Raw genomic sequence first — 26,651 nt, 5'->3', positions numbered from 1 at the left:
CGAAAAGTGCTGGACTCTCCCCAACGTGCCCTTTGTTGATCTCGGCAACTCCTTGCAAAGTGCTGGACTCTCTCCAGCAAAGGGCACCAAAATGTGGACCAACTGATGTCGGCAGCCCCTGAGATGTGCCAGACTCTCCCCAAGATGCCCACATTTCTGTGCCCGTCGCTGATCTCGGCAACTCCTTGCAAACTGCTGGCTCTTTCCAACAAAGGGGACCAAAATGTGGACCAATTGATCTCGGCAACCCCCGAAAAGTGCTGGACTCTCCCCAAGGCGCCCACATTTCTGCGCCCTTCGCTGATCTCGGCAGCCCTTGCAAACTGCTGGCTCTTTCCAACAAAGGGCACCAAAATGTGGACCAACTGATGGCAGCAACCCCCGAAAAGTGCTGGACTCTCCCCAACGTGCCCTTTGTTGATCTCGGCAACTCCTTGCAAAGTGCTGGACTCTCTCCAGCAAAGGGCACCAAAATGTGGACCAACTGATGTCGGCAGCCCCTGAGATGTGCCAGACTCTCCCCAAGATGCCCACATTTCTGTGCCCGTCGCTGATCTCGGCAACTCCTTGCAAACTGCTGGCTCTTTCCAACAAAGGGCACCAAAATGTGGACCAATTGATCTCGGCAACCCCCGAAAAGTGCTGGACTCTCCCCAAGGCGCCCACATTTCTGCGCCCTTCGCTGATCTCGGCAGCCCTTGCAAACTGCTGGCTCTTTCCAACAAAGGGCACCAAAATGTGGACGAACTGATGTCGGCAGCCCCTGAGATGTGCCAGACTCTCCCCAGCGCGCCCACATTTCTGTGCCCTTCGCTGATCTCGGCAACTCCTGGCAAACTGCTGGCTCTTTCCAACAAAGGGCACCAAAATGTGGACCAATTGATCTCGGCAACCCCCGAAAAGTGCTGGACTCTCCCCAAGGCGCCCACATTTCTGCGCCCTTCGCTGATCTCGGCAGCCCTTGCAAACTGCTGGCTCTTTCCAACAAAGGGCACCAAAATGTGGACGAACTGATGTCGGCAGCCCCTGAGATGTGCCAGACTCTCCCCAGCGCGCCCACATTTCTGTGCCCTTCGCTGATCTCGGCAACTCCTGGCAAACTGCTGGCTCTTTCCAACAAAGGGCACCAAAATGTGGACCAATTGATCTTGGCAACCCCCGAGAAGTGCTGGACTCTCCCCAAGGCGCCCACATTTCCGTGCCCGTCGCTGATCTCGGCAACTCCTTGCAAACTGCTGGCTCTTTCCAACAAAGGGGACCAAAATGTGGACGAACTGATGTCGGCAGCCCCCGAGAAGTGCCGGACTCTCCCCAGGGCGCCCACATTTCCGTGCCCGTCGCTGATCTCGGCAGCCCTTGCGAAGTGCTGGGCTCTCTCCAGCAAAGGGCGCCAAAAAGCGGCGCAGCCGATGCCGATGCCGGCAGCCCCGGGGAAGTGCCGGCCCCCGGCGCCGGGCCGCGGTGCGCAGCGCCGGGCTCCGCGCGGGTCCCGCGGTGCGGGCGGCGGGGCCGGGCTGCCGGCGCCCTCTGGCGGCGGCGCGGGCGCGCTGCGGGAGGACGGGAAAAAACTTCGGGGAAGTTTGGAGCTGCCCGCCGCTGACATGCAGATCAGTACCCGCCTTCCCGGGCCTGTTCAAATAGCGAGCACCGCGTCCACCCCGGCCCCGAAAAGCCTCATCCCACCCCCTGCGGCTGGCCCGGAGCATGGAGCGCCCTGCGCGGCCGCGCTGAGCCCGCGCCCGGCCCCGGGGAGGCGGCAGGATGCAGCCCGGCGCGGCGCTGCTCTGCCTCGTCTGCTGCGCGGCGCTGCCCCGCGCCGAGCCCCGCGGGCAGCCCGCGGACGCCGGGCGCTGCCCGCTGCCCCGATCGGTGAGCGCCGCGGGGGGGGGGGGGGCGGCTCCGCGGGCTCCCCGCGCGCAGGCACTCCCGCGTTGGAGCTCCCCGCCGCCCCCGGGCGCTTGCGGGCCCCGAGAGCCGGGCGCGGCCGCCCCGGGGCTCCGGCGTGTATCCGCGCGGGGGACGAAGGCGAGCTCGTGCGGAGGGGCCGTTGTAGGTGCCCTCCCTTTATACCGCGCGTGGAGACGGGCGCACGTCTGTACGCGCAGCCCCGCGGCAGGCGGGCCCCGCAGCTGACCGCTCTTGTCTCTGCCCTCCTTCCCTAGCAGGGGGACCTGAACTCCTTCCTGTGGACCATCCGGCGGGACCCGCCGGCCTACCTGTTCGGCACCATCCACGTGCCCTACACGCGGGTGTGGGACTTCATCCCCGAGAACTCCAAGGCCGCTTTCCAGGCCAGCTCCGGCGTGTACTTCGAGCTGGACCTCACCGACCCCTACACCATCTCCGGCCTGGCCAGCTGCCAGATGCTGCCCCACGGGGAGAACCTGCAGGACGTGCTGCCCCGCGAGCTGTACCGCCGCCTCAAGCGGCACCTGGAGTACGTCAAGCTCATGCTGCCGCACTGGATGACCCCGGACCAGCGGGGCAAGGGCCTGTACGCCGACTACCTCTTCAACGCCATCGCCGGCAACTGGGAGCGCAAGCGGCCCGTCTGGGTGATGCTGATGGTCAACTCCCTGACCGAGACGGACATCCGCTCCCGAGGAGTGCCCGTGCTCGACCTCTACCTGGCCCAGGAGGCCGAGAGGATGAAGAAGACAACCGGAGCGGTGGAGCGGGTGGAAGAGCAGTGCCACCCGCTGAACGGGCTCAACTTCTCCCAGGTAAGGAAGGGTCGGGGGGTCTGGGCCTCCCGGAGGAGAGCAGCCTCCAGGGAACCTGGGCAGCGAGCAAGCATAAGGAAGGGGGGCACGATGAAGCCAGGATGGAGGGAGCTGTTCCCCTGGCTTCAGTGGACTTTGGGTGATGTCCAGGACTGTGATCTGCTGGTCTGGTGCTCAGCAGCACGTGCAGAGAGGTCGCCTTCGGGGCTGCTGGCGTCGTGGCTATTGTGCCTTCTAGGCGTTTGCAAGGGTTGGACGTTGAGATCGTGGGGACTGCTTGGGTAAAGGATTTCCTGCAAGTCCACGGGCCAAAAAGCTTCTCCCCTTCCTATGTGACATGCATACACGTGCATGTCTCCCTTGGGGATGGGAGAGAGATGCTGGAAGGGTGCACGTCCATGCCTTTGTGAAAGGGAAGGGGATCGGTCAAAACCCTGCATCCCAACCCTGCAGCAGCCGGGTAAAAAGTATTCCTAACCACCCGCTTTGTTGCCTGTGATGAGGAGCTCAAAGTAGGAACTGAATGAAAAGAAGTTGAAGTTGTTACACCCTGTGCAATCCTGCGCAGACTCTTTGGGTTTTAAAGTTATTATTCCATGTCTGGGGAGGGGGGGGAAGCTTTTAATGTAGCTCTTGTGTATTGGGGTAAATTGAACGTTCGTTTTGTGAAGCTGTGGTTTTCCTCTGAAAAAAGTTTAGCAAGTGAAGCACGCCGTTTAAAAAACAAGACGCTGGCATAACTTGACTATCTGTCTGTCTCTGTCGGTTGACTTAACTTTTTTTTTCTTTTTTTGATCGACAAAACTAAGGCATAATCTGGTTCCTTTTAGAAGATTTTCAGGAACCTGGTCACAGCGATGGGTTTTGCTTCGTGCAACTGTCTAGGGCAAAAGTGAGATGTGCTGTAAATTGTGAAGATGAGAGGAAATATTCCAGAGCACTTGATCATGTGGATTTACTGGTTAATGTCCAAAAAAATGATACGTACTTTCATCATTACTTTTAGTTCAGCTAATCCCAGCTCTACCCTATCTTTACATAAACAAAATACTTAGTGATGTCTGAGCAGAGGTTGCAAACTAGGACTTTATACTGGAAATGGTCATAAAATAATGTCCCCTTCCCCCGCCAAAAAGGTCCAAGGTTTTTCTGTTGTAGAACAAAAATCTAGCTGAATCAAAAATAGGTTCATTTGATGACCCCAGCTGTAAATTCGCTTCTGTAGAGAGAACAGTGTACAACAAGAACTTGAGTGTGAATGCAGTGGCAAAGCTTGGTCTCTTAAAATGTAGTGTTAAAGTAAACCATTAAAAAAAAAAAAAATTCCTGCATTTTAACAGGGGATGTTGGTTTCTCTCTTTCCTTCAAAGAGTTAACTGCCTTTTCTCTCCATTAGACACTTTTTAAAAAATGAAATAATTAACCGTTCCAGCCACCCAATATTATTTCAATAGTATTTGGATGGAGTGGGTCAAGTAAGACTTAAAATAAAAACACATGAAAACCCTTGGTTAAAACACACACACTTGGAAGCTTTTTAAAAATGTGAATCATATTACATATTTTTAATGTGCAAGAGGGAAAGGGAGCTGAAAAAACAGTTCTTACTGTAGTATTCTGGGGATGGAAATTCAAGCTATTTTCCTCTTCTTCTCTAATTTTTATCCTGAAAAAAAAAATTCTCCTTTTAATAATAATAATAATAATAATTAAAAAAAAATTATTAGAGCAGCTGCTATTTTAGTAGAAGGAGTCACTTCATAGCAACCAAAGTTGGTTATTTTGTTAATAAAACTCAGAAGCTTCCCCCAAATAGGTTATGGTTTGATTGGGGGTAGTTAACACTACTGCTAAAACAGGTCACTGGCCAGGAGTGGGGTTCAAAATGGACCTGCTCCGAGTTTGGAGCAGTTCTGGGAACGATGCCACTAAACAACACGAGACAAAATTACATAAAGCAAACCAGATAATTCTGCTCTTGCTTCCTCTAAACTACATACATCCTGGCACCTGGCAAATTGTTTGACGGTAGTAATTTGTAATGCTATCACTCTGTCTGGCAGCCCCACTGCTTGGTGTGTTACTGTGCTAATTGAGCGGAGTGGATTACTATAACTAGGCTTCGCCTCTTAATTCTACATCTTGGAGCCTTCCTTAAGAAACATATAATTAAACGCATTAAACATGGAAATCAGAAAATTAACCCGTTTTTCTATTCCAGAGCGTGTGTTTGCAGAGTTCGACGGGAACATCTGTGCTAAATTATAGTCTCAAATCTGCTAAGGGCATCAGCATTCTTACCTGCTTTCAGTACGGCTGTTCCTGTATTATTGCATATAATATATATTAACATTTACAAACCAAGTCTTAACGTTGTGCCTTGTTTAAACATCTTTATGTTTTTGTTTTCCAGGGCTGGAATTTTTTTCCATTTTCCCCTTAGCAAGTTTTTTTAAAATAGCAGTTTCCTTCCCCACCCCCCCCGCCCCCCTCGCTTCCTTCTGTCTGAAAGGAAGCTTTGTCCGGCTGCAATTTTTAATAGGACTACATGCACCAAATCTGTTAATCTGATACCATGAGTCGGAGGGATCTAGGTGGTGGTTAGTCAGTTGTACTTGGTTTTGATCTGTTCTGCAAGAAAGCGGAGATACTTGCATTTTGACCCAGGACGGTTCTGCGCCTCCTCTTCCTTTGAAGTAGTTTTATCTAGATGAAAAAACAAAAACAAAAGATGCATAACCAAAGTTGCTCCTTCTTGGAGTACTAGTCCTTTTAGGTAGAAGTTGATATATCATTTCCCATTTGCCAGTATCCGATTTGTAGATTGATGTTCTGTTTCTGCTGGGAATTTTTAGGAAAGATGTTTCCTGCTGATGCTGGTATCAATAGCTTTCCCATTGAGTTTAACTGACTTTTTACATAGTCTTTGGTTAATAAGGGACTGATCCCAAGTGCTCGAAAGCTTTCGTTATGTAGGGGATGCAGGATTAGACCCCAAATGATTAAAGTACCAGCAAGTACCAGGGCATCACCTGACGGTAGAGGCCTCTATCTCCATCCTAACACAATATGCAGACCTTACATCCGAGCGCTGAGACAGCTTAGCTCCCGATTCACTTTTGGTTTGAATGTCAAGGTTCAGTCTTGTTCCCAATGAGTTTGCATTAGAGGCCAAGTTTTGGGGGGCAGTTCATTTAAAAATCACTGATAGAAAAGAGCGAGGGGAGGACAATTTAGTCAGGGAAGGATTCACAGCAACTGGCCTGACCCCTCCGAGTTCAGACCTTGCTTCTCCATATTTTGATCTCACTGACAGCTTTTGGGGGACACTGCATTTTCGGTCCTATTTTGGGAGTCTTTCCAGTTTTAGGGATCCTGATACCTTAAAAAAACTGAGCTATTCTACTCAGCGGGAGAAGCAAAATGTAGATCCTTAATGCTGATGGCATGAATGCCGACTGGCTCCTTAGAGGATCCAGGGGCAGTTGTGGGGAGATACTGTTTCCTGGAAGGCACTATTATCCCAATCTCTTTGCTGGACCACTGGGATGCCAGCATGGTAGTGAAAAAACAGAATAAAACCCAACAATAGTTATTACAAGGGCTTCCCAAGGAGCCAAAACAGTTCTTTGATATAAGCAGAGATGGGCTCAGCCTGTTATCTGTCTGGTCAGGCCTCACATCAGGGAAACTCGTGTCCAAATTTGAACGTGAGCTTTCCTCCAAGCTTTAAGGAGCTGGAAAAGCTGCTTGAATGGAAAGCCAGCTCCATTAAAGTCCATGGGAGCTTTACAGGGGTGAAGTCCTGGTCACCGTAAAGCCATGGCAGTGCGTCTCCCCTGAAGTGGTGGCAGCAGTGGGACATCAGTTTCGTAGCCTGGTCCCATCGCTGGGGACCAAGCCTGGCAGAGCTGTCAGAAAAGTATTTATGGCTCTTCCTTTTAGTTCATTGCTATATATGTTATCCACTGCGCTCTTTTTCATTCCCCATCGCTAGCTCTTTGTCTCCATGGCTAATCCACATTCAACTGGGGGGCAAAGCCTCCAGTCCCTGCGCTCCATGTTGGCAAAGCAGCTTTGTTAAGGGCCCACCTTTATCCTCATGATTTTGAAAGCTGCCCGGCTCCCAATCTCTATATGGGGAACGATCGACTGAACAGAGGCAGCGAAAGACTCTGATCATCATCATCATGGGTCTAGGTTTCCGTACTTCCTGCCAAATCTGATCCGCATCTAACTGGCAGGGGATACATTCAAAATGACGGACTTAATGTCACATGGGAATCGATTGCATCAAAAGAAAGCAAGCCTTGAACAGGGCCAGCTCATACTTTACACTTCCCCATTTTTATCTCCTTTCACCTCTTTCTCTTCCTCCTCCTCCTCCGCACAAATAAACATTGTCTTCCTACTTTCTAATGAGAGTCAGCATTAAGTGGCAGAAATGACTTTGTTAACGAGGTCCTGCTGTTCTGTCAAACCCTGGGACATAGCAGCTCTGATTACTCTATTGATAGGATTACAGAAGGGACAAGTGCTGGTTAATAAAAGGACGATGGGTGGTCCATCACGTTTGATCACCAACAGCTATCTCCGCACGCTTAAGTTGAGTCTCGAGTCGCAGAGCACTACGAAACATGAATGTGTAGACAGGGAAATATTTTGTAGGACCTGTAGAAGGTTTTTTTTTTCATCCTTTTCCCCCTTAAAATGGAGAAAAAGCAAACAGTTCTTTGCAAGGTTCAGCAAGTGTACCTGTAACTTTGTAGGCACCAGGAGAAATTAGCATATTTAAGGATCTGGCTTCATATTTTTTTGTTTAAAAAAATAAATAAATATCAGATAATATTTCATCACTATGAACATTGAACTATGGGTTTGAAAGCTTGATTTATTGTATTGTATTGTTGTGGTGCTGGTGAGATTGTCAAAATGTTTTCTTGAAACATGCTATTTCTTTTAAAAGAAAAGAAATAGTCCGGTTTTCATCAAGAGGCCCAAACTCAAAAAAGTCTAAATATTTTTAGTATGATTGATGGATATCAGTGCTTTAAAGTTTTCCAGGTTATTTTTTTGGCTGAAAACCTGATCTGGGAGGGGGAGCGAAATCAAATAATTCTATTAAATGGGCAATGCAAAATGGGTATGGCTAAATTAAAACTTACTCTGTATCGCTTGCGGTAGAGAACATCCTAATGGAGTTGCTTTAATCATTTTAGATGGGGGTGAGATTTTTAAGATCACACACATACACAAAACAGATTGCAAAGGTACTGCTAGTGATGTTGTAGCTGTGAAGGTCCAAGTGATGCGGGAGGCAAGGGTAATCAACCACAAAAATCCTTGCCTCTCAGAAACAAATGAGTAGCAGTTGCTAATAATTGCAAACAGTCATTGACACCTCAAAGATTTTAAAACTATGTTCAATTTTCACACCACAGCGCTCTTCTCCATCAGAGCTCTCTTCTAGAGCCCTGTTGTGATGGCTGTTAAGAAAGAAGTCAGCACATTAATGATAGCTGCAGGGGCAGTTGACAAGTCCTCTACAGTATTTATGATGTATAGTTGCAAATAAGTACAGTTTTAAAATAGTACCTAATAAGTCTTTAAAAAACTTGATTGCATTTCTCTTCCCCCCCCACCCCATCCGCTTTTCCCATCTCAAGCCTTCAACATATCCCCAAGCCAGTCATAATAAGCCTCAGTCCAACTAGTGCCAGCCCTTTCCAGATATGAAGGGTCTTTTTAAACAGCTCGGATAGTAAAATGAAGGCCTCAGCTAGCTCTTCTGGGCACAGACCGCCTGTGTGTTTCGGCTTGCCGCACATGATACCATGGGGCTCTGATCCTCTACGGGATTTTTGAACTTTACTAAAATGCAAAAGTGATGCGATACCATTCGTTTTTGCATTGCGTGTGGGCACCAAACGCCCCCAAATCCCTGCTGCATCAAGGGAATCTAAATTTTAGGGGTAGGAGCTATCAAGTCTGTACAGTGCCTAGCGCAAGGGGGGTCTTTGCCTTGGACTCGGGACTTTTAGGTACTACAAGAGCACACACCAACTGCAGCCTGATGAAGGGTTTTTAAATCCGAAAGCTTGCAATTCCCCCCCGCCACACACACTATTTGAGTTAGTCTAATAAAAGATATCAGATTTATCCAAAGGACCTTGTCTGCCTTGGGTACTACACTGCATTTTAAAATCTATACAGATTTTACATAATAGCCCCCTTATTCATATATAATAAGGCCACTATAGACATCTGAGTCCTCAATAGTCGATGAGGATGCTTTTATCTACAACTCCCTGAAAACCAATAGAAAGCACTTCTGAGCTATGCTATGTACTAGCTCTCAGGAAGAGATCCCAAAGATACCCTGACAACAATATTTAAGAGGCAAAGGCAGAGGGACAATTATATGGGAGAAGGTAAGACTTTGGCTTCCTGGTGGGACAGTAAATACATGGCTTTTATATTTACTTACATAAAAACACAGTCCTAAAATGTGAGGTTGTGGTGCACCCGCTGGCGAGTTGGAAGCAGGTGTCCTGGATCACCTCGCCTCTTCTAGATGCCAAAGGGTACTAGGCCTGTAGAGGAGCTGCTTGGTGCAAAATCATACAAATGCTGGCACTTGAATGTGGAAATGAAGCAGCTAAGGCCAGCAGCTGCAGCCTGATCTGTCGCTCCAGGCTCCTGTCTCCAATGCCAGCCCGGGGAACAGATTTAATGAGTCCCACATTCCCTCCTGCTTCACCTGCATAAAGCCCCCTTGAAAAACCTCTGGTTTAAAATAACTCTGCCGCTTACCTTTCAAAATGAGCGTTCCCCATCCAGGAGTGGCCGGACCGAAAGATCACATTTTTGTGAAGCCGAGTGTAAAGACGCATCAGGTTGAATCAAAAGTTTCATGGCTGCTTTTGCATTTCCATCGTGCTCTGGGTGCACCTGCTCCGACACCACGGGCACATCACTCCCTCAAGCCAGTTGCCTTCCCAAGGGTGAGGGGTTTTTGCCTTTTATTGGGTCACTGGGCACCACGCTGCACAGCCTTCCTGGAGTTCACTGCAACTACTGCCTATTGCACAAGGGAGCTATTTTGCTTTTTTGGTTACATTTCTTGTTTGTTAGTTGGGAAGAGAGGCACAAATCAAAGTCCACTCGACTTGCAAGCTTTTTTGCCACAGGGGATGTCTTTCTGTTCAATGTTTGTACAGCACGGTCCTGCTCCCAACACTGCTGCACCAGGGAGCCATTGTTATCCTCTTCCCCATCTTTCGTGCATCTAGGGAACTCCTTGTGAATGCACTGGGTGCATTTGTACTGGTCATTGGTAGGGGGAAAAGGGGAAATATTTCCCCGCTGGACAGCCTGGATATTTGTTTTCCAGGGGCTTACTGCGCACCTGTGAGTAGGAGGATTCCTTAATGGGGCCGCAGTGCAGAGTGCCACTTCGAACATCTGGGGTAAGATTGCCTGCCAGGAATGAATGAGAAGACTCCTCCCTTGTTAGCTGAATGTTGAGCTGATGATCCACCAAAAAAGAGGCACTGAACTTGCATCGACTAAACACATCTTTGGGGATGTGGCCTTGTTCCTTAAGGATTTGGAGTCCCTCTTCAGCCTCTTGTAGGCTAAGATCAAGTGGGGGCATCCAAATCCCAAGACCTCCAAGCTTGGGCCTGCACATAGGATGCCTGCCAATGGATTTAGGAGTATGTGAAGTCCCAGGGTGAAAGCATGGGATGGAAGATGCTCGCTGGTTGTTGTGTCATACATGGTTTTTGCAAGGATTGGGTTCTGGCTCAATGCGGTACGGTTTTTGCGACGATTGGGTTCTAGCACACGAAATATTAACTTAAAAAAAATAAATGAATCCCTCTTCCCATTCACTGCTTAGGGGCCAATACTGAGGAAAGCAAGACTGGTCGTTAGTCCCTCATTGCTGGGTTGCTCGCTGTGCTTCAAACGCTGCCGGATCCCACCTTTGAATTCTCACTGCAGCTACCAGGATAACAACATTTCTGCCCTGGAGCCAGATAGCTTCACCTCTAGAAGAACAAACTCTTGACCAGAAAGCCTCAGTCTGAGTACAGTACAGCTTGCAGTCCTCAGTAAAAAATCTTTAATGGGAGGGGAGGGGAGTTATAAAGCCGACCCACATCTTTCAGGCTGGTCAGAGGTTCATGTACTGAAGAGAACAGGGACCATCTTAAGGCAAGGGCACTAATTCACCTCATGGCCCTGCTGAGACTGAGGTCCACAGCAGGGCTCTTGGCAAGACATGTTTTGGGCCTTCAGAGTGATATACTGTAGGGTGGAGAGCAGAACAGGCTTCCCCTGTAATACACGTCAGGATCCCACGTCCCCTCCGCTCTCAACCTCTTGACTTTCATTGATAGATAAGCCAGATCAAGGCAAAAAAAGCTAAAAAGAAAAAAGAAAATCATTGCTTGTTCATTCCAACATTTGGTAACTCTGGATCAGTTATCCTTCCTCCTTTTTTAGCTTTTTATTCAGAAAGTGCTTTAGTTGCTTTGACAATGGCCTATGGGGTGTCTGTCTTCTCCATCCATGCCATTTAAATGATGCAAGGTCAAGATTTTCAAGAGACCAATAATGTTCACCTCATTGTTGGAGATGCCAACTTCTGACTTTCGCCCTGGAGGGAGGGGAGCGGGGGGCAAATCAACTCCCCTTGGATATGTTACACACACGGCATGAGCAATCACTAGATCACTTTTGAAAATCTTGGCCTACAATGGTTTAGAGAAAAAAAACAGGACTCCTGAGAAGCCTGGCATCAGAAGAACACACAAGAACTAGGGCACTCACTCTACGGATAGATTTGTCCATCAGATGCACGCAAAACAAGTCCTTGACAGTCTTTAAGAATAAGGGAAACTGTTGCTGAGGTTCAGGAACAAATGCTTGTAAACTATGAAGACAATTAGGCGGGAAATCAAAGGCTTTCCAACCAAATCAAAAGGAAGAAGTCTGTGCTAGAAAGTCATGACAGGAGTGGAAGGGGCTAGCTTTAAAATGCAAGAGTTTGAAAAAGGATATGGTTGGTTATGTTGACAGGGAACTAATCTTAACCAGGAGGTCACTTTTCAGTCTTATGTTCCTGGCCGTTCTTTTCGTGACCTTGGTGCTGTCAGCTTTCAGCTATGCTAGTGCTCCAAGGAAGAGGCAACCAGACTCGGGAAGCATCAGAAAATGCACTAGTAGGCCCCATCCTCAACACCACTTTGTTTCAGACCATTTTTTTTTGAAGACCTGAGAGGGGGATTATCTTTGTAATCCTGTTCCAGGTGCTGGATGCTTTTCTGAAGCTTGAAGGATCAGCTTATTAAAAGACCCTGGCGATCTTCAAAAAGTGTCTTGATGCCCACCTTGCTGGAGTCTTTTGATCCCAGCAGTCTTTCCTACCCATGTGCAGGGGGGCTAGACCCAATGATCTGTAAGGTCCCTTCCAGCCCCTAATAACTGTGAAACTACGAATGCCACAAATACTTGGTAGACCCAAGGTTATGTCTAAAGCCAAAGGGAGGGCTGCCATCTTGGGTGACAATTAAAGTAAAATGAGGAACTCCCAAACTAAAAGAAGGGCGTTTGTGCCCAAAAGCTTGCTAAGAAGAATTTTTTTCCCCAACTTTTTGAATTGCTCTAATAAAAGATATCGGATGTACCCAGAGAAACGCATCAAACTAAAAGCAGGAACTACTGGAGCTTGAGCCGATGTCAACATTTTGTAGCTGGGGCTACTGCATGGGTCTCATAGTCTTTGGACTTGGTACAGAATCAGATCTGCAAAAAAACTCAATGCATTCAGAAGAGGGTTATACAAACACGCACACACTTATTCCACCATCTTGGTGTCCTCTAGTGGACTTGTGCCCTTTAGCGTTCACAAATATATTGTCACTACTCACACTTGCTCAGGTCCTTTGTGGATCTGATGGCAGCTGAAATCCTCTATACCATTACAAAACATTACTGATGCCTCTGTAGGTTCAGAAGCTCAGAGGAGTACTGGAGAATAACCTTTTCAGACCCCTTTCATAGCACTGATATTTTAACAGCGCGTGCATTTCCAGTTTGTGGAGTTTTGTGTTTTCCAAGGATTTTTTTTGTTTTGATACAAAAAAAGCTTGTGCTATGATAACAAAATGACTAGCAAACACAATAGAGGAGAAAGCTGCTACAACCTGTAAATTAAAGCCATGTCTTCTGCATATTGGGATGGCAGCCAGCGCAACAGGGGTGGACATTGTGCAACTTGTAGATGTTTATCAGCACTGAGCCCTTTTGAGATCAATAAAATGAACAGCTTTTGTCTTATTCTGCCCACTAGAAAATTAAATGCATCTTGCTCATCAACACACACACACTGGACTGGAGTTCATTTCTTTAGGGATCCTTGCTAATTTTAGGGAAGCTTTTAAAATAGCATGTATTAATTTCTTGCTGGTGCATTTCAGTGTTTGGTTGAAGGTTGCTTGTAGTAACATTGCCTGGAAGAAAAGCTTGTCCTCTTGAAGTCAGTGAGGTTTTGCCAGCAACTTTTGGCAACCAGGATCCAGTAGGTATAGATAGAAATTTCAGTAGGAAAGCCTTCCATTAGTTATGTATCAGACAGCTGTGGTTCATGCCTAGCTGACTTGCTGAAAAAAAACTTCCATTCTTGCCAAGCATGGGTTTTGCTCAAGGAAAGAACAGGGGTGATGGAAGGCTACAGCATACCACTATGATTAAATTAATAGTGATGAAATGAATGAAGCTAGAGACTCAGAAACTTAACATTTTCTATCTTCAGAGACGTGGGCACCTCAACAGGAAATTTATTGGACATCCATGAACTGCAGTACCTAAAGACCCACTGGTCACACATGAAAACGGTCCACGAAAAGGAGTCAGAATGGATGGAGCCACGACGGTTATCTAAATCTTTCCTGGTTTCTGTCTATTCTGATTCTTTTACTTGGCCTAGAAGACAATTTAAAAAAAAAAAAAAAAATCTTTCCATTTTAATAAAGCTCACTTGTCATTGCTAGCAGCAGGGAGGATGGGTTTTTTTTTTGTTTTTTGAGAGAGAGAGAGAGAGAGAGAGATCAGCTATCTTGCCAACATCTCAGCAGTACATCATGCTTTCAGAAAGTACATTGAGCCTCATGACCTGCACTATACCCCGCCGCATTTGTTAACAACACAGTTCATGCACTTTCTGCCACTAAGCCAATTTTGCAGAAAATATCTGCCAAAGAAAAAAAAGAAAAAGAAAAGAAAAATCAATTACAGGTGAGAGCATAATCACACTGGGGGTAATTCATGTAATGCAGATACAATGCTCCCAGCATGGAAAAAAGAAAGAGATTGCAAAACCAAAGGAGTCCTGAGAAATTTAGCATAGTTTCTAAACAAATCCAGGCAGCGAGTTTTAGTCCAGTAGTCAGAGCCGGTGGGTTGCTATGAGTGACAGCAGGTCTCGATCAGGTCCCATGAATTTAGCAGCATGAAGGGAATTATTAGGAATATTTACCTAGGATACTGGAGTACAATTGATTGTTGGTCCAGGTCATCAGGTAGAATCTCAGAAACTTAGACTAGCAGAAATGCAGACAAGGTAAGTATGCAAAACTCATTAGTAATCCACTTAATTACTTGGGAGATTGAGGGGTTCAACATACAGAAGGTAGCCTACATTTCTTAGACTCCCAATAGAGATAATATCTTTTATTAGACCAACACGATTTTTGCAAAAAAACAAAAAACAAAACAAAAAAAATCTTTAATTGCAATTTATTTTTTTGCAAAAATCTTGGTGGTCTAATAAAAGATGTCATTTCTACTACTAGTCTGGATTGCTTTTTCCTCTAGACCAATATGGCTGCAACCTGCATACCTGATGCATTTCTTAGAGTCACTTCTACTCTCCCCCACTCCCCACACTAAATTAGGATGGGAATTGGAGAATTAGAGAAGTCAATTTTCAAGGACATCATTCAAGGCACAGGCTCAACAGCAAATCAGGCTTCCAGTCCCACATTACAGCCAGAATTACTCTAAAATTGTGTCTGCCTCAGACTGTGCTTAGGAAAGCAGTGAGAAATATAAAGTTTGAGGGGTGTTTTTTTTCCTCCCAATTTCATTGCGAAGAAACAAGAACGCTTTCCAGTGTTTTGTTCCATGTCCAAAATAAACAGGACACTCATCTGGTCTCGCTGAATGTACCGTTTTGGAATAAAAAGAGGGTTTTTTTGTTTTAGAGGAGGGGCTTGGAAGCATTGGCAATGCATCAAGGAGACATAGGGGGCACGTGCCCCCCCAGATTTCTATGCCGACAGTAGGGTACAGAGGATGGGGCTGTGGCCTGGCCAGACCAGCACCGGGCAGGAGCTGCCTCCATGGCCCAGGAGGCAGGATCTGGTATGGGAGGGTACAGCAGGGTGGGGAGATTTGGTGCTACTGGGAGCCCCACTCCAGCTGTGGCCACCATGGCCACTAAGGTGAGCTGCCCCCTACCCACCCAGCAACAGCAGGGAGTTGTGCGCCCCCACCCATGTCGGCATTGCTGCGTCGCTTATGCTTGGAAGAATGGATTGGGGATGGAGTCTGGCACTTTTCACTGCAGATTCATCAGGCAGAAAAAAAGCCATATTCATTGCTAGATTGTGGTGTCCTTTGCAAAATGAAATGGATATCCCTTGCTTTGTTCCTAAGAGAACAGGTTTCATTGTCAGCAAAGATCATTGGAACTTATCGGTGCCTTTGTTGCCGTCCTCGAGGGAAAAGACTTGAATGGGCCTGGAAGGCTGAAGCACTTCACCCTCCAGTATCATCTTTCAAGATCAGAAATAAGTGTTACATGGAGGGAAATCCTGTGGAGATCATTTGCACCTGCTGCACTTCGGTCTAAGTCTGTGGCTAGAGGGAATCAGAGTGATGGGGCGTACTCCAAGTGTTGTTCGCTGGCCTTCTATATTCGCTAGTAAAACAGTTGGATTTTGGGCTTAGGACAGTCCTGTAACTGCTTGCCTAATTAAACCCAACTTGGAACATAACTGAACTTCTCCTGTCTTGTGAGTAATCTGCCAGCACAGAGGAGCACTGATAGCTACAACAGTGCTGCCTAGAGGATAGAGCACCAGACTGGGACTGGAGAGCCTGGTTCTAGGCTCAATTCTGTCACTTGCTGGGTGAGCTCAGGCAGGTCACACCTCTTCAGCGCTTCAGTTTCCCCACTCGCACAGTGAAGAGCCTCCAAAAAAATGGATTGTGACATCGCTGGTTGAAGAATGCTATGTAAGAGCTGGGTATTGCTATGACTAACTTGCTTTGCAGGCCTTGCTCTAGTTAGTCAGGGTACCTCTATGATCTCCATTAAGGTAGTTCCTCTAAATCTTCCATGCATTTATCCTCATAGCAACATTTTAATTTTATGATGTTTTCCTGCATAATCATTATCACTTGGGTAAAGCCTTCTTAAGACTCCTTTAAGAAGCGTTTGGATGCTATTGTTGCTGGGATCCTTTGACCCTAGCTGACTTCCTGCCCTTGGGGCAGGGGGCTGGACTTGATGATCTTCAACCTTCCAGCCCTAATGTCTATCAAATCTACGCAAGTCAAAGAGGCTGAGGAACACTAGGTAGGTTTTAATCATATTAAAGCCAAGTGATGAATACATTGATCATCAGCAGAAGTACCCTGCTGATTTCCACTAGACAAGAGCAGTAGTCATGGGCTGATGACTACAGCTTCAGTCTGGCTTGACTCCAGACAGCACGATCAAGGCCACTGAGATTCCCTTTTCCTTTTCACTTGGGACACTAGGCTATTTCGAATGAGCAGCCATTCCCTAGGGCGTCCGATGGATCTTAAAATGAGACATTCTTTTCCTGGAAGGAGAATAAAGCCCAACGCACATTGCAGTAAGCAACAGCTGTAGCGTCCAAAGTGGGCATGACTGGCTGGTAGTTACTGGATTAATTCAAATGCTAGGAACTTGTGTCTTCCTCTCCGCAGTTGAGTCACATTTGAAAAAAAAAAATCTGTTCCAGGTTTACTCAAATGTTTTTATTCCCAAGTAGCCCAACAGAGCAAATTTAAGGCAGGTCTGCAACTAAGAAAGCAGAGAAATTAGCCAGTTTATACTACCCAAGACAAGGCCACTTGCCATGTCTGAGCATAGGATGGAAAGGGCCGGGGCATTCATGGATGTGCAGTGCCGGCTGGCGAGTGCCTGCCTGCACTGACTTGCTCTTTATGCAGCTAATTGTGTGAGGCCAAAGAGGTTTCTCTTTATTAACTCAAGTGGCTTGGCTATGAAACGAGACGCGCCATACAGTATATAATTCAAACTCGCTTTCAAAAGGTGTTCCCAGCAAGGGAGGGCGTCCGGAGGGAGCCTCAATGCTTTAACATACACGCATCTGAAACTCACTCTCCAGAAAAATTTAATTTAGCCCAGCATTGGTTCATGTCCTGGTAATGGAATAGCACTCAATGTTTTTATTAAAATGCTCTATTTATATCTTAAAGTATGAGGGCCCTTCTGAAAAATAAACTGACTGCTCAGAGTGCTTGCTACGTGTTAATTATGGTTGGACCAGCTTGTGAGGAATTCAGTGGGCAAAGGCCTTGGCAATTAATGGCCGTGAACCTAAAGGAAAGCAGAGATGGACCCTATTTGCTGAATTCAACTCGAGGGGATTTTTTTCAACATCCTGAAATTCGGGGTACCCCGAGTCAGGTTCCATAGTTTCCCCTCCGAGTTTTGGGAAGCATGAGGGGTTGAGCAGAAATGGGCTCTTTTGGCCAGGAAGGCTGCTGTAGATGGGCAATACATAAGAGAAGACGACCAGGTAAGATGCCTTGGTACCTTTTCTGGTCTCAATTGCTGGTCTGATTGAGCACTGGGGAGATTCTCTTTATTAGCAGAATATTCTTCATTAACAAAACAAAACAAAGAAACTACTGAGCTGTTACGCAACATATATGCTATATCTACATATATAGATGTCTAGGATTCTGTAGATATATCATACATCTAGGATTCTGCATGAATTACTGTAACCGATTTGCTGTGCAAGTAGTTCATTTTAACAGTTCTCTTTGATATATCAACTGAAATGCATCAACTTGCTACTCAAAAATAAGCTAATGAAACAACAAGGATGTCAATCAAATAAAAAAAAAAAAAGAAAACTTTGGCATACTGTTCAAGAGCTCCATGTCTAGCCATTTTTCAAACATGGATGAGCCACCTGGATAGGGTGGAATATACATCTAAAACAAATAAAATAGAACATCTAAATACATCTAAAACAAATAAAATAGAAATCAATAAATGCATTGGCATCACTGGTTCAGAGACTGATGGACAAAAATAACCTCGGTACCAGTGTCTAACACGTGGCCTTTGCCAAAGTCCGGTAATCGTGATGCAGGTTATAGAGGAGCTGTTATGACAGGCAATAAGACCAGGAGAGACGCTTCAAAATTAAATTCAAAAGAATGATGTTCCTTAGCAATGCATTTGGGTCAAACTAGAGAGGTTTTGGCAGCCTGAGCAGCGCATGCTGGGTCAGAAGTAGTCTTGGGGCTACATTGTAAAAGAGAAGATGGTATATTCACAAAAAATATAGCTGCATTAACAAAAACCGAGGGAGAACATGGGCACTCTCTTTCTTGGTGAACTCCAGCTCACAACTAGCAGTAATTCAGCACGGACACAGGCAGACACATGGCATCATAGATGATGCAGAGCACCAGAGGTAGTCGAATGTGGATGACCTTGGCATTTTGGAGAGCAAGTTACGCCCCTGCAAACAGGGAGCCATGAGTTTGAGATGGTCGTCGGCATTGGTTGGAGGCTTATTTTTGGTTAGTGGTTTTCTGCTCTGTGATCTTTCGGAGGTTGTCACTGAAGACAGAGTAGGTGTCAATCCTTGCTATACCATATCGATATTTAATATTATTTTTCCAGGCCAAGCCACACGATCTGGATCGTGCTGACCAAATCTAGTTTTCTTATTCACTCTCTGTTTTCTCGTACCCTTATTTCCACCCCATAAAATGACAAGGTCAAGCTGAGTAGCTCAAGTGGCCTAGTCATCATGCCAAGCCAACAATGGGAGAAAAGGGTATGTTGTGCTGTGCAAATAAATGTGGAAGACCCTACAGGTGTGGGGTGGGTACACTGTGTAGCAAAATGAAGTGAAACCAGCTGATTTCTTGCACTCGCTGCTTCCAGTGCAAGTTGGGAGCCCAGTGAAATGGTGTCTCAATGGGGTTATTTTAGACCTTCCAAATTTTGGCTAAAATGCGGAGCTGAAACTAGGGGCATGGGAGCAACTAGGGTGATGGCAATAAAACAGGAAGGATGTGACCAGGTCAAAGACGAGTGCTGTTTTACAAGCACTGAACTCAGCGGCTATGAGAGTATATGACACCAGATTGCCTATGTGCATCCTGTCCCCTTGCATAACTGGTTCTCAGTGGGTGAGGGTCTGCTATCGTTCCCAGCAATGAGAGCAGCTCCTTTAATTCTGGGGCTATGAGTTTTGCCTTGAAACAGAAATCCTCCAAAATTGTCCTCTATAGTAATCTAATGCAAGATATATCTGTACTCAGCGTTAAAAATAACCTCTGGCTAGTATTTCAGAACTGCAAAAAGTACGTCCATCCATATGTTGGGCATTCTCTACTTTGTCAGGTCCATCAGACATGAAGCTTTTGGAAAAAAGGTGGAAAAAATAGCTATATGCATCAACTGGCTAGATAGAAGAAATGCCACTGGAAACTGAGACAAAGAATCTATGCGGTTGGTCCACTAAAAGGATATCACCCTTAAAAAAAAAATGGCCGATTTCCACAAATTTGTGTTGAATAACTGTGTTTTTTTAAAGATTTCTCTTCAAACAAATTTTTTTCAAATTAAATAAATAAATAAATAAATAAATAAATAAATAAATAAGCGTTGAAAGTTTGCCCAAGCTTGCTTGTTTTAAAGCAAGGAAGTCTTGCTCCTCCAGGTGAAACCAACTGAAGGTAACCTCACTCATTTTATTTTAGCTTGACCCGAAAGGGAAATGTATTCTATAAAAGCACCTGATGTGACCAGCAAGCCAGGTTCATTTAGCCAGTACCACTTGACTCATCAGCATGATATGGATACAAATACCTCCTATGATGGGGGGAAGAGGAGAGGAGATCACATAGCTGAACATCCAAAAGCCAGCGTGCTTTTTCTGTCGGTATTCATCAGCCCCCTGAATTTGAACTTGTGTTTGGGGGTAGTGATCTTCAAAATACTCCTGGAAAAAACCTGGAGGCATTAAAAGGTGCTTAAAAGACTTGAAGCAATCATAATGAAACGGGGCCCTGAGGTTCTCGCTAGGGTTTGTGACCCATTTTTCATTCACTAGGCAACCACTTTTATCCCAAAACACAGCCACGATTGCTGCAGATTTCCTCCTTCCGGCTCTGCTTCTCCTTGGACACGTGGATGCCAGTTTTGGCTGAATGGCCAAATAAAAGAAAAATCCACAGTTAAAAGTTGCTTATCCTAAACCAAACTCATTCTAAAAATGGTGGAGTGCACTTCATTTGTCACCATGCCTGACCAAATACCCTGTCTATAGCCATCCCTATCCTTAGTTCACATTTTTTGGGGGGGAAATGATAATAATACTACTACTACTAATAATAAAAACAATCTGCTGACGTTAGCATAGGCTATACAACCAACGGCCCTCAATTTTCACGTCTCACTGTCATTCAGTAAGCAACCCTGTTTCTTCACATTGTAATGCCGCATCCAGTTGGCTTCTAATATCCTTGGGTTTCCAGATGTCATAACAAGAGAGTTAGCCATCCTCCATGTGTTTATGCTGGAGCTGCTATGCAGAAACCAACTACAGTGCTGCACAGATTTTCAAAAGGACTTAATAGGCCTCTCTGTAAACAGATCCAGATATTTGCTCCGGTGACATTCATCGCCTTACACGTCTTGTGCTTGTGTTTAGGTCTTGTTTTGCTTGTGTGTTTGGATTCCCTCATCAACATTAATGAAGTGCTTGAATACAAATGAATAATTTCCCCTTAGGAACGCACCCCCCAAAAATTAAAAAATAAAAATAAAAACAGGGAAAAGATGCAGGGAACAAAAAAAGGCATATCTTTATCTGTAAGAGTTTCCTCCCTAAAGTGCTTTAGGGATCTTGCTAGTCACATATGTGCATGCGCACATCCCCCCATGGTCACTCTTCTTCCAACTCAAACACAGTCGTGCCTGGGGCAAAGGCAGCAGGAACAAATACCGAGCTATGGTTTACCATTTGCAACGAAGCAGCATCCCGTGTTGGATGGTGACAGGAACAAGGTTGTAAATTGGTACAGCGTTGCTGCTGGAAGCTGGGTTGCAGCTTGGGCTTTTGTTTTTTGCCAGCACTGTTCCTTCATAAGGAGGTAGGAGCAGGGGACTTAGCAGGGTCATCTCACCCATTTACTCCTTCCCCCAAGGGACTGCTTTGAGCGTGGGTCAGAAAAGGGCAAAGCCTTGCCTTGTACCTCTGTTCTCAGAGCCAGGAGCAGGCGTCAGGCATTATCACCATAGGCTTTCAGCATGTACAGGCAGGTCCTTAACTACCCCATCCCTCTTCCCATGCAGTTAAGCAGGGGTTCAGTGAAGACTTGGAGGGGCCTCCAGGCATCTTTCACTCACCTCCTTGCTCAAGCTTGTGACTAATTGTACATGTGGTCCCTCTGAGGGAAAGCCAATAGAAAATCAGGGGATAGCTGTATTTTGGGACCACCACCTCTCGCTTTTGTGAAAGTTGCCAAAAAAGTCTGTCCATGACCAATAAAATGGTGTCATTATCATCGGAATGGGATGCTGCTATTGCCCTTCTGGAGAGCAAACTCCTCTTTGGCCAACATCTCCAGCTTCACCAGCCAAGTTTGTAAGGGCAGTGGTTGGTCTTAATTAGGGCCAGTGGAAAAGAAAGAGTCCACATTAGCCAAAAGGGTCTCTTTAGTCATTTCCCCAAACCTACGCAAATAAATATCCAATTCCTTGGGGGCGGGTGAGGTTTGACGCGCAAAGCCAGGGCCTGCATTCATGCACTTAGGGGTAAAAACTTAATCAAGGTCTGGAAGCGAATCAAAGCTCATTTGTAGAAGAACTTTTATTAATCAAAAAATCCCATGCATGACGTCTACAGACCACAAACCCACAGAAGTCAGATGGCTATGGTTTTATTTATTACTTAAAAAATTGGACTCTGGCAGGCGGAGATGAACTCTCAAATAGAAAGAAGAAAGAGGTAGTCTCCTAGCCAAATCTGAGTGCTTGGGTATAGAAAAGGTTAACATCAGCATGCTGATCTACAGAATCAGTTGGACTCCATTGCTAATTTTAATATCTATTTAATGCAACATTTAAAAAAAAATGCCCTTTCATCTTCATTAATTAGATAATTGGCTTGTCAAGTCCATGCTTTCCATGTATAATCAGCATCAGAGCTCTGTCTTGCTAATGGGTTTGTTTGTACAGATTGCAACCGCTAATCTCCAAATCTCTTGAAAGATATTTTCTTCATCTGTGTCTACAGGGACCTGGACTAATTGCTATTGATAGGTTGTGCATATATATCTTTTGGAGGGTCTAATCTGGAAGATGGATTAGGTGTTTACTTGTCATTGTTCTCCACGCTGGCTTGAAACCACGTTTAAAAGCTGTGATGTTCAGTAATTGGCTAAATGCTTGGTGGAGGCCAGGAAGGGATTTGCTGATTTGTCATAGTCGTGGCTCTGGGGAACCAATGCTAATGAAGGAGTCCTGCGAATTTGTATACAGTGTATTCAGGGATTGGTCTCTAAAGCTCTCGCTTTTGGGAAGACAACAACAACAAAAACTGGAAGTGTATTTCAAACTCCCTGGATTTAAAAATATTGCTGCCAGATCAGAATCTAATGCACAACATGTGTTTACAGAGCTATAATCTCTCTCCATGCTGCAATTAGCAGCGATAGCGTATAAAAAATAGAGCAAACGCCTTCAGAGACCTGTTATCATCTCCTGCACTTATCACAACAGTACAAGTATTGTTTCATTTTGGCAACATACCTCTTACCCTTGTATATGGCCCTTTGCATTTCCAGTACATTCGGGATCCTTTCCTTTTTCTTTTACACGTCCTTGTGACGAGGTACTGGGCAGAATTCATAGATTTGTTGTAATCTGACAGCCCACACCGTGAGCCCCTCTGCTTGCCCTCTCTGGGCTGCTAGCCTTGCCGCTTTAGTGCCCGCGCCACAATGGGGATGAACTGGAGCATGCCTGTGCTTGTTTGCACGGTTTCCTTTTTAAAACAATCAACTCAACATCTGTAGCAGAGCTCCCAGGTTTGCAATTCTTTGCCCAGACCAAGTGCCAAAATGCACAAACGGTGCAATTAGTCTAGGGCCCCATTTCTGCGACCTGCTCATAACTTGGAGTGGAGAGCCCAGGGTGATCCTAGGGAAGATCCCAGCTGAGTATTTCCAGGTTGGGGGGTGGGGGGGTGGTCCCCAGCTGAGATCTGATGAAGAGCTCAAGCAGTAGAAAACAGATCAGGTCTTTCAGCCCCTTGGGAAGCATAAATGAATGACTTCCACATGCTTAAAAAAAACAACAACTCGGTCCTCAGTTCCCTTAAAGCAAGATGTTGCTTGAAGATCTCATAAGGAACAACTGCAGGAGCACAGGGCCCCAAAGACCCCAGCACTTGCTCCGGTGGGGGCTCCTGGGCTCTACTCCTAACTCTGCCACTGACACGCTATGCAATGTGGGCATGACTGATTTAACACAACTGTGCTTCCTGGTGTCTGGAGCAAGAGTCCCAGTCCTCAACCCTTTTCCCGGGACAGAAAAGGGCAATTTCTTGCCCAGCCCCCCCCAGAACAGCACTTCCACACATCATCCCTGGGATGGAGGGGTTAAGAATCATGAGGTGACCAAACACTGCAACAACTGAAGTATCGAGACGTTTAGAAAGATTAAATTAGCAAGCCATTCAGGTTGGGATGTCTTATTCATGCCAGGGTAATAAGTAGCCTCAATATACCTTAGCAGAATTAGGTCAGTTTATACCACCCATTTCTCTGGGTTTGTACGTCCAGGTCCGAGGAGGGGGAATTTGGGGATGCAGGAGGGTTCATTCAGCATCTGCCTGACGGACAGGATTGTATGTATTGTCTTTAGCAACAGTAAGGTAGGACTTATAGGATGAGAGGTCTCACTGACCAAAGGAGGGCTGCCCTGGTGTTAGCTTGCAAATCAGTGGCATTTCTAGAAGTCGGTGCTCAGTCTTCGGAGATGGGATTCTCACTCTGGGCACTTGTACACGTGACTGTTGTGTTCAAAATGCATGCAATACAATGGTAGTTGAAGCCCCAGGGGTGAGCAGACTTGTTCACTGAAAGGAAAGATCAGTTATTCAGACTCACTGCCTGAGATCCTGAAAGCCATGTTTGAGTTTTAGAATCATAGAAAGTGAGGGTGGGCAGGGAGCTCAGGAGGTCACATCTAGTCCAACCCCTGCTCCAAGCAGGACCAGCCCCAACTACATCATCCCAGCCAAGGCTTGGTGTAGCCAGGGCTTAAAAACCCTCCAAGGATGGCGATTGCACCACCCCTCTGGGTAACCCGTTCCAGTGCTTCACCACCCTCCTAGTGAGACAGTTAGTTCCAATATCCAACCTCAACTTCCCTTGCTAAAGCTTGAGCCCATTGCTCCTTCTGTCATCTGCCCCCACTGAGAACAGTCCAGCTCAGCTGCAGGGAGTTGAAGGCTGCTTTTATTTCCTCCCTCAGTCTTTTCTCCAGGCTACGTGCATTTTCCCGGAAGGTTTCCTAGAGTCCATCTTCTTTGTCTGTTATAAGATTATATATACTCCATCTCTTGTTCAAAAACTTTCAAAACAAATATATACTTTTAATAAGTAAAGTTCCTCCCACCCTGCATGTACCACTTAGATAAGGGCCTCTTGCCTAACCGTTTGAATAAACTACCCCTTGCATCTCCCTGCCTCATGGTTAGTGCAAATGAGACAAGTGAGCATCAGCCTCAAGTACTTGAGGCATCAGAAGTGTTGCAGTGATATTCACTCTGGCATCTGTTCTGCTGCAAATATATAGCTCTGCTTCAGTGACAGCTTAGTGCTCTCAGCCATTGTTTTGCAGAGAATTTTTTTTCCTAACTTTGATAACTCTTTTGCTGATGAATGGTTAGCATATAAGAGAGATTTGATATTCTAGGCAAAGCCATTAGTGGTGTTGATGCAAATTTATGAACACTGCTAAACTGAATACCAACAAAAGTAATGATCTAACCTTTTATATTGAGGCACTCCTCGTAAAAATGCCAGCTCTTAGTTTTTTGAGTTGTTTTATGACTACAGAAATATAGCAACTGTTCTGTTGCAAAGACCTCAGAAAGACCACAAGTTAAAAATGCGGGTTTTTTTTGCAATATGGATTCCTCTTTGAAATCCCCAGGTTTATCTTGTGAATCATGCTTGAATAGCCAGCAGCTCAAACATTACATTATACCCCGCACAGCACCCTGAAAGGATCTCAAGGCACCTGGTTGAAAAACCACCGATGTAACAGAATCCAAAATGTATCTCTCTGAAGCACAACTTTGCCTCCAGCATGCTCCATTGGCAACTTATTTTATTGTTTTAGTGACTTTGAATGACAAAGTCCCCCCAGCTTATTTAAGATTTCTCTTTACTGCTTCCAGATGTAATTCCTTGTTTTACCGCTGACTCCTCAAATAAATGTTCCTCTTGTGTGTCGGTACTGGTAAATTTGTACATAGTTTGTCATTATAGATATATGGAAAATCAGTCTCCTTTGAACATGAAACATTTATTTAAAAAAAAGAAGGAGGGTTTATAGTGACAAAACACAAATAGGTTTCCGCAGAGCCCGAGTTTCAGTTTGGTCTTGCTTGTTAACCAGGTTGCACCCTGCCTGGAATAGGTCATGGGGATGCCTACTGGCTGACTACTGTATTACATACATTACCAATGCAAACTGAAGTATAATTTATTAGGAGGTGAGATTTGAAATGGTCATAAAGGTTTGGTCTCTCATACACACTCTTGGGTAATTTTGTTCTTGATTAAAAGTTATGGGAAACTGCCAAATGCAACACATTTAGTTATTAATTTAAAATGTAAGGGGTTTTTTTCTTCCCCTAAACAAACTCACATTTTGGAAATTACACTAATGAAGTCTTGATGCTGAATCCCATCCAATGCTGATACAGGCAGTAGTGCATGAGTGCAATGATCCAGTTGTAACTTAAATGGCAGTGCTCTTCCCCTCCCATCAGCTGATTTTGCTCTTGGATGCAACAAATTCAACGTCTAGATTTCAGAACAAGATGAAGAGTATGGTGACTGGGGAGGAGGGAGTGGAAAATCAGACTGAATGCAAGTTTTTCTCAGTTTAGACAGAAGTCCTCCCCTGATGTTGTTATGGCTTGAAGAATAGAAAGCTAGAGAGGAACCATCCATGCCAAAGTTTTCCCGGCAGTAATCGCTGCCCTGGGCCTGGCTCCAAAGATGCTTTCTGCGGCTTTGCTTCTTTGAGTCTCCTTACCCACATGCTCCAACCACAACATGGTCACAGCTTCCTCTTCACTTTGCTTATTGGCTTTTCAAAAGCAGTGAAACCTTTCCTGACGTCTTTGCTGCTGCCTCTTTTCCAGCGTGGAGTGCCCCTTTTGCCAGTGGTGGAAGGATGGCAGCAGCCTGTCCATGGAGGGTCCCGAGTTCTCCTTATTTCATGTTGCAAGTCTTCTCCTGCTTCTCTTATTCATAGATGCTAGGGTTGGAAGGGACCTCAACAGATCACCAAGTCCGACCCCC

At 45.7% G+C, this 26,651-nt stretch overlaps 1 protein-coding gene across 2 annotated transcripts in view; it reads left to right on the top strand.

Moving 5' to 3' along the window:
- Positions 1–1,615: 1,615 nt before the first annotated feature.
- The window catches only part of TRABD2B (TraB domain containing 2B), a 416,430-nt gene continuing 391,394 nt past the window's right edge, over positions 1,616–26,651 (top strand). For both annotated transcript variants that reach the window (XM_090047376.1, XM_090047377.1), the window contains exons 1-2: positions 1,616–1,869; positions 2,163–2,723. In XM_090047376.1, the coding sequence (XP_089903502.1) occupies positions 1,762–1,869; positions 2,163–2,723 (669 nt within the window). In that variant the 5' untranslated portion in view covers positions 1,616–1,761. The remainder of the gene's footprint in view (positions 1,870–2,162; positions 2,724–26,651) is intronic.

This window comes from Crocodylus siamensis, chromosome 5 (genome assembly GCF_052110815.1).
Source record: "Crocodylus siamensis isolate JL-2025a chromosome 5, ASM5211081v1, whole genome shotgun sequence".
Lineage (NCBI taxonomy): Eukaryota > Metazoa > Chordata > Crocodylia > Crocodylidae > Crocodylus > Crocodylus siamensis.
Note: the sequence above shows the minus strand (reverse complement) of the source record. Positions and strands in the feature narration are given on the sequence as shown.